We start from the raw sequence: 11,652 nt of genomic DNA on the forward strand, positions 1-11,652 counted from the left end.
CCTCAACGACGGAAGAGACTAAAGAAAGCAGAGCGGGGGGGAGGGGCGGTGCCACGGAGCGACGCGAGTGGAACATTCCAAACGGTCAAAATGACGTCAGCGCGGGGGAGGAGCTTGCCCTCGGATAAACCCCGCCCCCTCCCTCTAACCCTCTCATTCTGTGAATTAGAAAGAGGGAGAAGGGGAGGCGGGGCTGCGAGGCGGCGGCGATGATGTCAACGCGCTTTTACGCCGGGGGCGGAGCTTGCGTTGCCTGCCGCAGTAGCAGCAGCAGCAGCAGCTTCAGTCTCAGTGTCGGCGATGGCGACTTAGCTCCGCTTCCCAGGCTGCCCCGCGGCCTCATTTGAGCCCCCATCTTGAGTGAGGGGAGTGAGCAGTTTGAATTTGAGCTCCTTCGGCGTCGACGCCTCAGAGCGGAGCGCGAAAGGGAAGGAAGGGAGCGGAGGAGAAAGAGCCAGCCTGGGAGGCCCCTCTCTCTCTCTCTCTCTCTCGCTTTCCCTCCCTCCGCGCCCCCCGCCGCCGCCGCCGCTTCCCTGCTGCTGAGAAGATGCGCCTGGTGCTGATCTCCAGGTAGAGGAGGGGAGCCCTGGGCAGGGCGGCCTCCGCCTCAGCGGGACTCTACGGAGGCCTTGTGGGCCCAGCAGCCCCCTCAGGGACCAAGGGGTCCCGCCGGAAGCAGCGCCATCCGGGCCTCGCTGACTCAGAACGTGGAAGAAGGGGGAAAAGAAGAGAGAAGGAGGAGGAGGTGGCGCTGCCTCTGCCGCCGCCAAGAGGCCCTTATTCCAGGGGAGGAGGAGGAGCCCGGCCGCCGCCCCCTTCCTTCCTTCCTTCCTTCCTTCCTTCGTTCTCCCTCTCTCTGTTTTCCCTCGGAGTGAGCGTCGTTGAGGACGGAGGAATGCGCAAAGCCGCCATAGAGAGACAGTGAGCCTCCATTTCCTTCCATCGCTGGCGTGGCTGGACTTTTCCCTCTCTGTTTTTTCCTCTGACTCGCCTGGTCTCCCCTCCGACCCTCGGGGGCCCAGGGGCAGGGGCTGGTGGGCGGAACCCCTTCCTCCTCACCCTCCTCCTCCTCCTCCTCCTCCTTTTTGTGTGTGTCTTCCTTCCCCGCCAAGATGTCCAAGATGCCGGCCAAGAAGAAGAGCTGCTTCCAGATCACCAGCGTAACGACGGCCCAGGTGGCCAGCAGCAGCAGCATCACGGAGGACACGGAGAGCCTCGACGACCCGGACGAGTCCCGCACCGAGGACGTCTCCTCCGAGATCTTTGACGTCTCCCGCGCCACTGACTACGGCGGCCACGAGGAGGACCCCTCCTGCGAGCGCAGCTCCTCTGAGGAGACCCTCAACAACGTTGCCGCCGCCGGGGGGGACGCCGTGGAGACGCCGGGGACCGTCTCGCCCAACTTGGTGCTCGACGGGCAAGTGGCCGCTGCCACAGCTGCCGGAGGGATACAACAACCACCGCCACCAGTGGTGTTTTCCCCAGCCACCAACGGAGGAGCTGTGCCCAGGAGCAGCATGGTGGCCCCAGCTCCTGGTGGTAGTAGCAGTGGTAGTAGCGGTCCCGGGGCAGTGCCTCCCACAGCGTCTTCTGCTGCCACCTCTGCCGCCTGCAGTTCCCGCTTCCGGGTGATCAAGTTGGACCACGGTTCTGGCGAGCCCTACAGAAGGGGCCGATGGACGTGTATGGAGTACTACGACCGGGACTCAGACAGTGGGGCCGTTTTGGCCCGGACTGGGGATTGCATTAGGCACAACAACAATACTTTTGAGCAGGCCGTCCAAGACCGGGACAGCGGCCTCGGTGCGACTGGCGGCGGAGGCTCCTTGATGGCCTCAGGCCAGGACTCCCTGGCCTCTGACAGCTCCCTGGCTGCTGTGTCACCACTCCTCCAGCCTGAGAAAATGAGCCAGCAGCCCCCAGCGGCAGCACAGCCAGCCACTGCTTTTGTGATTGGGCAGCAGCAGCAGCAGCCCATAGGTGGGGCTGTGCCTCCTCATAGTAGTAGTAGTAGTGCTCAGCCTGTGGCCTACTCAGGGGTTCAGCCCATAATGGGGCCTTCTCTGCTGCAGGCACAGCCGCAGGTAAATACACAGGGGCAGGCTGGGCCCAATGGGAAGGGCATGCCGCCTTCGAATGTAGCAATTGCCCAGGGTAGTTTGCCCATGCAGCAGGTACAGCAAGCTAATGTACCAATGGCTCAGACTCAGCAGTTTGCTTATCCCCAGCCGCAGATCCCGCCGGTGCATCTGGTACCAGCGGCACAGACTCCTGGCCAGCCGGAATACATGCAACATATGGCAGTAATGCCCTCTCAAGGAGCCACTCAGCAGGCCATTCCAGGCACTGTCACCAGCACGGGAGCTTCTTCCAGTCTTCCAGCGACACAAGTAGCTGGTCAGAATCCTCCAACCATAGCACCGGTGATGGGAGCTGCTTCACAGGCAGGTGAAACAGTAGGGCAGGGATCTGGGCTAATGCAGAGTGGCTTGACAACTCCAATTCAGACTGTCATTGCTCAGCCAGGAGGTGTGGTGCAGCAAGGCATGGGACACGCAGGGATTGTGCAACAGAAATCCATGACTCAGCAGCAAATGGGTGGAAGCAGTCAAGTGGCTGGTGCACCTCACACTGTAGTCTCTGGAGTTCAGAATGTGCCTGCAGCTGTGCCTGGTACTAGTGTGCCTAGTGTGTCTACGACTTCTGTTACTATGCCAAATGCCCCTGTTACTTTAGTCCAGTCCCAGCTGACCAGCCATACATCTGTCAGTAGGAGCTCCAGTGTTGTTCAGCAGCACATTGGCCTTCCGCTAATGCAAGGCGCAACTAATGTACCTACAAACCTGCCACAATCTAACATTGGACAATTTCAGACTCAACCTTTAGGCCAGATTGATGATTCTAGAAGAAAATCTGAACCCCTACCTCAACCACCACTTTCTCTCGTTACTGAAAATAAACTTGTGAAGCCACCTATTCCGGACGCTTTAACAAACCCTCTTAATTTACCAGCAACTACTCCTATGAACAGTCTTGCCAGCTCTGTCTTTGGCATATCTATCCCTGTTGATGGTGATGAAGACAGGTATTTATCTTTTATGTTTTTTTATGCAGGTGCTTGGTTGCAGATACATTTTGCCAGACCTAACAAGTTTGAAATATCTTAATTCTCCTCTAGAGGTTCTTGTTCATAATAGGTGACAAAGAGAACACCTGAATGAGGTGCTAAACTGTACAGCAACAATATGTGTATAACTTCAAAATGAAGAGAACATTAGGCAATTAATCTGTGAATATTAAACTGGATATTAAAAAAGAAATCACTATATCTGTATTAGTGAATGACAAAATAATTCTAGAGTATTGGCAAATACACTTGGTAAGTCAAAGCTAAGTAAGCTTACTGTTTCCCATTATATAAAGCATAAAGTGTATAGTTAGTCCAAAATACTGAAATTTAACCTGCTGAACTGGATAGTGCCAGGCTTATTCTTTAATGCTAATTTGTGTATGTAAACATACAAACAACAGCAACAGAAATGTAGTTATTAATTAAAAGTGAGGTGATGTTGAGGAAATATATGTGATTTAAAGAAGACCCATAACTTGTTTCCTATGGCACTTCAGGTTGTAAAGATTTCAAAAACTTGAAATTAAAGGTGCCTCTTATAAAGGTATTTCACTGATTTGTTTTGAAACAGATCGGTTGCTTTATAACTGTTATTTGGTTACTACATTAAAATAAAATCTTGAGTCCAGCAATAAATAATGAAGTTTTTAGATTGGTATGTTCAGAGAGTGTTTCAGTTGAGTTCAGTGGGGCTTGTTTCCTGGTGAAGAAGTGCTTAGGATTGAGTCCTAGCATGCTTAGTGTTAAAAATACATACTATAAAGACAGCCTGTCATGGTTTAAAATAAGCTATATAGGTGTCTTCATGTCTTTAAGGGAAGAGTTTGTGGCTGAAAAATCTTTAAGCAGCCTTTAAATTTCTTCTTTGGAGAAAGTACCAAATTTGGACATGAAATGCTTTCATATTATCTATATCTTGGAAAGCATTTACAAAAACAAAATTCTCTAAGAAACCTGTACTTCAATGTACTGTGTATTAAAAAAAAAGGCTGAGATTTATCCTACTTCTAAACTTTTTGGAGGAGAGCCAGATGGTGCAGTTGTTTGAGTGAACTGCTTACACTGAAGACAGGGTTCAATTCCCAGCTCAACTATGAAATCCACTGGATGGCCTTGGGCAAGTCCCATGCTCTCAGCCTCAGAGGAAGGCAATAACAAACCTCTCCTGAATACATCTTGCCAAGAAAACCCCAGGATAGGTTTGCCTTAGGATGGCCATAAGTCAGAAACAACCTGAAAGCACACAACAGCAGCAGCAAAAACAAAACTTCTTTGGAGTGAGAGGACTGTCCTTCGGGCCCATTTCTAAGCTCTTGGTAAACTTAGATGCATAGAAATGGAAATAGTTTGTCATCAGAGATGCCAGTCCTATACTCACCCTGGGAGTAGGACCCAGTAAATCAAGAATACTTAAAATTTTGGAGTAACTTCCCCTAAAATGTACTTATTTCCTTAAAACCAACTTTGAAATGTGGTTTGAAATTGTAATTTGCATGACAGTGTTACATGTTGAGTTCTAAGAATCGAATAAAAATCGTCCATTTGCAGAAATAGGAACCTAGTACTGTATAAATACAGCCTCTTAATTGTCAGCAGATCTACTTATAATTAAATACACAACAGAACAGGCTTTGTGGCTTTACATAAATGAATACTGTAACAATAGAGTATTGCATTTAACTCATTGTTGCTATGGTACAGTGAAGATAAAACTACCAGTAGTACCATACATTATATTTTGTCTTATTTGTTTTGCATCCTTGTTCCAACTTATACACATAGAAATTAGTCAAGATGTAGAAAAAGCATAGAGAGAGAGGATGATAGAGAGTAATAGCAGACACCAAATTAATATTGACAGGGAGGTGTTCTTAAGTAGAAGTGCTAAATGTTAATGGATCTGATATATCAATATGAGGTATTTTAATATGTATACAGCACAGTATTGAGCATATTTACTCAAAAACAAAATCCCACTGAGTTTATATATTGTAGTAGGCATGCTTAACATTGCAGCCTTCATTCTTCAGTTGGTGGTGCTTGTTAAGGAGCTGTGTGCAAAACATGTTCATTATGTTGTCCTCGAAAAATGTGTGTAAGTACTATATGAGGCAGAACTCACTTTTCTGAGTTGATTCCTCCTCCCATTTGGTTTATTTATAAATACCATAGATAAATAAATTTAGTAAATGTCAATTCCTTGGTTTGTAAAAAGTGTTGTTGTTTTTAAACAGCAATAGCTCTAGTCTGTGTATTGTTGTATGCGTGGGTGATGTGTGTGCAGCACTTCAGAAATCACTGTATGTGGATTAACTTTCATAACTGACAGTATGCTAGGAGTGTCTTCCCATGTATGTCCCATATGAACATTGCCTTCTCTTTCTGCCTTTTTCCACCCTCCCTCTCCCTTCCTATCTTGGAGCGATCTTCCATAGCAACAGAAGAGGGGTTTGTTTAGCCTCTTTGGCTAATTCCCAGTGTACTGAAAAATGAGATAAAATACAGAGGAAAAATGTTAAGAAGACTGTAATGACAAATCATGGGATGGGCCATGCTTGGATTTCGAATTACTGCTTGTATGATAAGCAAAGTATAACTGCATCTGAAGTAAAACACTTCTGAGGGATTCTGTCAGCATGGGGGGAGTCTGTATTGTTTTAATGTGTAAGCCACCCCGGTTGTGTTGCACAGAGACGTGGGGTATAAATACATTTTATTATTATTATTATTATTATTATTATTATTATTATTATTATTATTTTGTTGTTGTTGTTGTTGTTAGGCCACCCTTACCAATCATATTCCCATTAAATGATTTAACTGTAATTTCATTTTTCTTATATGTACAGTAGTATACATCATGGGTAAGCAACTTGTAGCCTGCTAGATATGGCTCAAGCCCATATAGCTAGAAGCAAACAATGATGGAATATGTATTCTAAGAGTACTGGGGAGTCACAATTGTGCCCACATCAAATACCAAAAAAAAAAAAATGTCAGTGGTACAGAAAGTTATATTGGTGGAAATGTTTCTTTTACACACACACAAACACTCCTGTTCTAAAATGTTATATTAGAACAGGTTGTCTCCTTGGTCCAGCAACAGAACAAAGGAGGAAATTGAGACAAGTTTGATATAGATCATCTGGAAAATTTAAAATAAAAGTATAATTTTTGCTTTAAGGTTGATATGAAGCAGTCCAAGGCTCTAGCCTAGCTGAGATCATATCTCTTGTGACTTGGCAAACATTATTGTTCTCTGCAATATTTCTTTGTAGCCAATCATCTATCAGGATTTTAAATGCTACATTGGTACAGATGGACTGCTTAGTCTTCTAAATTTTGTGTGACTGTTTCTTAAGTGCATTCTGGTTCATGTATGAAGCTGTAGAATTTAGAACCAGTTATCCACAGTAGTTTTGAAAACACAATGCTACGCAGCAAGTATAATCTACTGGATGGTATCATAATAATGTAAAATATATATAGTTTGTGATACAGTTAAGATGTATCTTTTTTAATAAACCAGTTTCAAATGACAATATGTTTAGATCTATTTTTCACAGTTTAAAATTGGCATAAAATTAATGCTAATAATGAAATCCCACATCTTTTAATCCTGTTAAATTGAAACATCCGCTAGGCCTCTAAAAACATAACCAGCTGATTAATATGCTCTTGGCTCTTGAAAAATATGTTGCCACTTTTGAAAGAATACATCACTGGGAAAGCTTGTTTAAACCTCCTACATGTTTGGCAGATACTCGCTGCAAATATTACCAGACTGGTTAGAAAGGCATAGATAGCTGACCATGAACTGTGCCAGCTATAGTCCAGAACTTCAATGAATAGCTGCAATTGTGAACTCTAAGCAGCAGCCGCTAGATTGCTGAAAACCTGATTGTAAGGATTTCTTCATAGAATATCTCTGTTCAGTTAAAAAGCTTATTTATATAGTGTCCTAATGGTTGCTGATAAAGTATTATAAATGGTAAAACTGAACTTTTGAAGCCTGTTTCATAATGGAACAAAAAGCCCTGCTTTGACATTAACATTGATAAGGGTCAAAGCATTGATCAAACTAGGTGCTATATTCTCTGTTTGAAGGATAAAAATAATATGCAAATTGAGACTAGTAAGCAATGCACAGGCCCTGCTGCTGTTGAATTTTATACTCTTTTCAAGTTGTGCTCTTGATCAGGCTGAAAAACAGCATAATGCTTTCAGCATCTAAAACAAGGTGACTTATAGATGCAGTTCAGAAAAAATGCAAGCAGGAACCTTGTCTGGCTGAAGGTGTCCCTGTGAGTTTCAAAAGTGTTTCAGTCTCATTTCCCCTAGCTAAATGAGTAGACTTGAAACAAAATGAGTGAAGTTTATATTGGACAACAAATGTTGAAGTCTACTGGTGAAGTGAAGTTTATATTGGACAACAAAATCTCTATGAAAACCATATGACCACTGCAGTCTTAAAGATTTTCAATATTAAAGGGGATATTCTTGGATTAGAATTTGAGATACATTTGCTCAATTAGGTATACAGTTGGCCCTCCATTTTCACAGGGGATCTGTTCCGGACCCGCCCACGAAAACAGGCTCGTGCATATTCAAGCCTCATAGACTTGAATAGGGCACACACACACATGTGTACGTGACCTGGGTGCGTGTGCCTGGCGTGTGTGCTATTGGAAATAGCAGAGGACATCTCTCTGTGGATATTCAAGGGCACAGATGTGTATATTGTTTTCAAGGTATAGTGAAAATAAGGTGATGTAAAAATACAAGTTCTTAATATACAGTGGTACCCCGGGTTACGAAAATAATTCGTTCCGCCGCCGCGTTCGTAACCCGAAATGCTTCGTAAGCCGAAAAAGCCATAGGCGCTAATGGGGAAAAGCCGCGATTTCGTGCGAAATAGCGCCGAAAGCACCAAAAAATTTTTCGTAACCCAAAAAAACCTTCGTAACCCGGAACAGTTTTTTCCTATTGATTTTTTTCGTAACCCGGAAATTTCGTAAGGCGGCGCATTCGTATCCCGGGGTACCACTGTATCAGTTTTGTAGGAATACTTTTCTAGAAGCATCTTTCTGAGTTTTTACTTTGATAGTTTTGCACTGGAATAAAATGGATAGGAAGTAACAGAAGAATATTCTAATATTATGCTTCTTTTGCTAAAGTTGTGTCAGATTTCTTTTTGGTGGGGAGAGAAGTGTTATCTTCAGGTTATTGGAGTAACATGCTGTGGAGCAAGTTAGATCCATATGTAGGATATTTAATACAATTTAGTACCAGTGCCACGTGTATGTAGTAGCTATTGTTTTTCAGCCCTCAATGCTAATATGGTTATTAGGCAGCAGCTAAGACCTTCCAGAAGAGCCAGTATGCTGTAGTGCAGGGGGTAGGGAATCTGCGGCCCGTGGGCCGGATGCGGCCCGGCGAGGCCTTGGGACCGGCCCCAGCCCTGTCCTGCCGCCGAGGCCTTTGGCGTCTCGCACGAGGGGCATGGTGGGGCAATTGTCTATAGAAGCCTCAGAAAATGCATTTATCTTAACATTTTTTAAAAAATCAGCCATTTTTTTCACATGTCCTCCATTTTTAATTAAAAGTGTCCTCCATTTGAAAATTTTGTCCTACATTTGTCCCTGTTTGTTTGTTTGTTTGTTTGTTTATTCATTTAAAATTATTTAATTATTTATTTTTTTGGCTTCGGCCCCCCAGTTGTCTGAGGGACAGCAACCCGGCCCCCGGCTCAAAAGGGTTGTCTACCCCTGCTGTAGTGGTTTGAGCTTTGGAGAGCAGGGTTCAGATTTTGGCTGGCCATGGAAACCTGCTGGGTGACCTTGAGCAAGAAACCCTTAGAGGAAGGCAAAGACAACCCTGTAATAGGGTCAAGTCGAATACAACCTGAAGGCCAACAACAACAATAACAAGACTTTCCAGAATTCATTTGAAAAAGAAGTAGTACTAAATATCACAATTATTTTGAGTATAACTATTCTGCTTGGCTTGATAACCTTTTTTTTCTAACAAGTTTTCATTTAAAAATGGATCCAGGTAGCCGATGTGCAAATTTTAAATAAAGCAACGTGTGCCTCTCTGCCACTATATTGTAAAAGATTCAGGGTGTGCTTGCTCCACATGATGGGCTTGTATGAGGCAGGAATCAAGCTTTGGAGTTGCCCCACTTGAACTGTGTGCAACCTAGTAAGCAAACAGCCCTTCTACAGTCGCCACAGGGTTCCCCAAAATGTTTCTGAGGAAAAACAAGAAAATGGTGGGTTTTTTAATGGTTTCAAAATTTTCTGAAGTTTTACATCTCTGATGGCAACTACCAGTAGCTAAATACAGAGTTATTTATTTCTTTTAGTAGGTTTTGCCTATACATGATGGATTTTGTAGAATGGATTTTTGAGGTTGAATGGAGATCATTGGAGTTCAGGCTCAGAAGAGCAGAACAAGAACTTCTCTGGAAGGAACCTGCACCATAGACGTAGTAGGACAGAGTAGAGAAATGATTTGTTCATCTGTTAGTTTACCTGTTCCTGACTGACTTTCAGTTCTTGGCATCAGGAAATTTTGAAGATGGGATGCACTGGCCTTTATACTGGCTTCCCAGAATTCTAATACAGTAACTAAGGTCTGCTGTACAGTACTTCATTGGGAATGAGGTATGTCACTCTGTGTATCTTCCAGAGCAAAAATAGTTGGCTGGCAGAGGAAGATAGAGCCATGTGCTATGTGGAAGGAGTGGTAGGATACAAATAAAACATTTGCAGAAAATCTGAAGCCAGATGGATAACTAATGAGGAAATGAAACAGTAACAGCAGCATAAAGTTGTGTTTGGTTTTTTTCAAACCCTCTATGTAATTGGTTAGCAGGGGAAACCTAAAGCTTGGATTTTGTTGAACGAGTCCTTTGTGTGGGTTTTTGAGTCTGTGGCTTGGCTAGTATGTAATTTGTATGATAGGTATGTAAATTAAAATGCTGGATACTGTTGTTGAGCACTTAAACATCTTAACTCAGGCCCCATACAGACTGGCCAAAATAAAACTGCTTCCGGTCACTTTGGAGGTATGCTGTTTAAATGATGCATACATGCTAAGAGTCCAGAATCTGTGCCAAAGTTGCACTCCAGTTCTTAGGATTGGTTCGTGGCTTTGGTGTGGCTTCTGGACTCTTAGAACACATGCATAATTTAAACAGCATACTTCCAAAGTGACCTGAAGCAGCTTTATTTTGGCCAGTCTGTATGGGGCCTCAGGTTGGCCAAGGAATTTTTTTAAAGGTTTGAGGAGAAAACTCTAAAATACATGTGTGAACACTTGACATGATCTGTCATCCAAACACGTGGAAATGGAACAGAATATTGCAGTGTATCATCATTCTTGTCAGTGCTTCAGCCAGCCCTGCTGTCCCACAGAACAATATAAGCTGGAATGGTCTGAAGTAGGATCTTCTCCCCATCTCCCTTTGCTTTGTTTTTTCTTAACCAACTGGTTTTCAGCTTTCTGTGGCTACTGAGTACAGTTGGCCCTCCACTTTAGCAGCTTTGATTGTTTGCAGTTTTGATTAATATGTTCTCTCTAGGAATCTCTAGGTGCTCCAGTGCAACTCTGTCAGAAGTTCACCATAGAGTTGACCATTCCTCAAGAAAATACTTCTCTAGGCATTTTAGGCCCTCCAGCATGATTCTGTTACCACCTTCTGGCACATATTGAGAATAGAGTTGCACTGGAGGACCTGGAGATTCCCAGAGAGGTGTTCTTTGAGGTAAAAAGAACAGTGTTTTTTTATGTGCATTTTTCCACATTCACGGGCATCCTTCATCCCTAGCCCCCATGAGAGGGTCCACTGTATATCCAGTTCCTGGCAAACCTTGGGGGCGGGGGGGGGTGAGATTAGGGCTTTCAAAAATTCTGCAAACCTCACTGTTCTTTTGAGTGTGCTGGTTCCTCCTCCTGGTTTGGTTTTGTTTAGTTTTGTGGGGGCTTCAATCCTGTTGGCATTTACATCTTCCAAGTTAAGCATTGTTATTGAAACAAAAATGTAGTAGGTTAATGGTTTTTACTTGATTAACTCCTAGAGCCCATATTGGGCAACTTAATGATTACAGGAAAGCAATGGAAGATTTTATTCTCTGCCATTCCTCTGTGTAGATAATAGTTAATCACCACAGTAAATCAACTCAAATTTGGGATATCAGAGCCAAATATTACAGGAAAGAAAATTCTTTAAATGATGAAGCTAGCAAGAATGATGTGTGTCTTTGATTTAGGTTCTTATTTTCTGGGGGAAAGGGGTTATGGTTCTTTTTTGTTCCTTTGGGAAATTCTGCTATCAAGTTACTTAGAGTTTCAAAAATCAAGTCCAGGATCTTGAACCCTTCACCATGCAAGTTCTAACTTTCTCTTTCTCTTATATACCTAATGTTTTATGTACAGCGCTGTGCAAATCTACAGCACTGTATACATAATAATAATAATAATAATAATAATAATAATAATAATAATAATAATAATAA

The 11,652-nt window shown here is 43.5% G+C and overlaps 1 protein-coding gene across 2 annotated transcripts in view; it reads left to right on the forward strand.

Moving 5' to 3' along the window:
- The first annotated feature begins 229 nt into the window (after positions 1-229).
- TSC22D2 (TSC22 domain family member 2) overlaps positions 230-11,652 on the forward strand; it is a 39,191-nt gene continuing 27,768 nt past the window's right edge. The window contains exon 1 of one of the 2 annotated variants that reach the window (XM_042460098.1): positions 230-3,085. In XM_042460098.1, the coding sequence (XP_042316032.1) occupies positions 1,113-3,085 (1,973 nt within the window). In that variant the 5' untranslated portion in view covers positions 230-1,112. The remainder of the gene's footprint in view (positions 3,086-11,652) is intronic. The other variant, XM_042460099.1, reaches the window with a different exon arrangement.

This window comes from Sceloporus undulatus, chromosome 3 (genome assembly GCF_019175285.1).
Source record: "Sceloporus undulatus isolate JIND9_A2432 ecotype Alabama chromosome 3, SceUnd_v1.1, whole genome shotgun sequence".
Lineage (NCBI taxonomy): Eukaryota > Metazoa > Chordata > Lepidosauria > Squamata > Phrynosomatidae > Sceloporus > Sceloporus undulatus.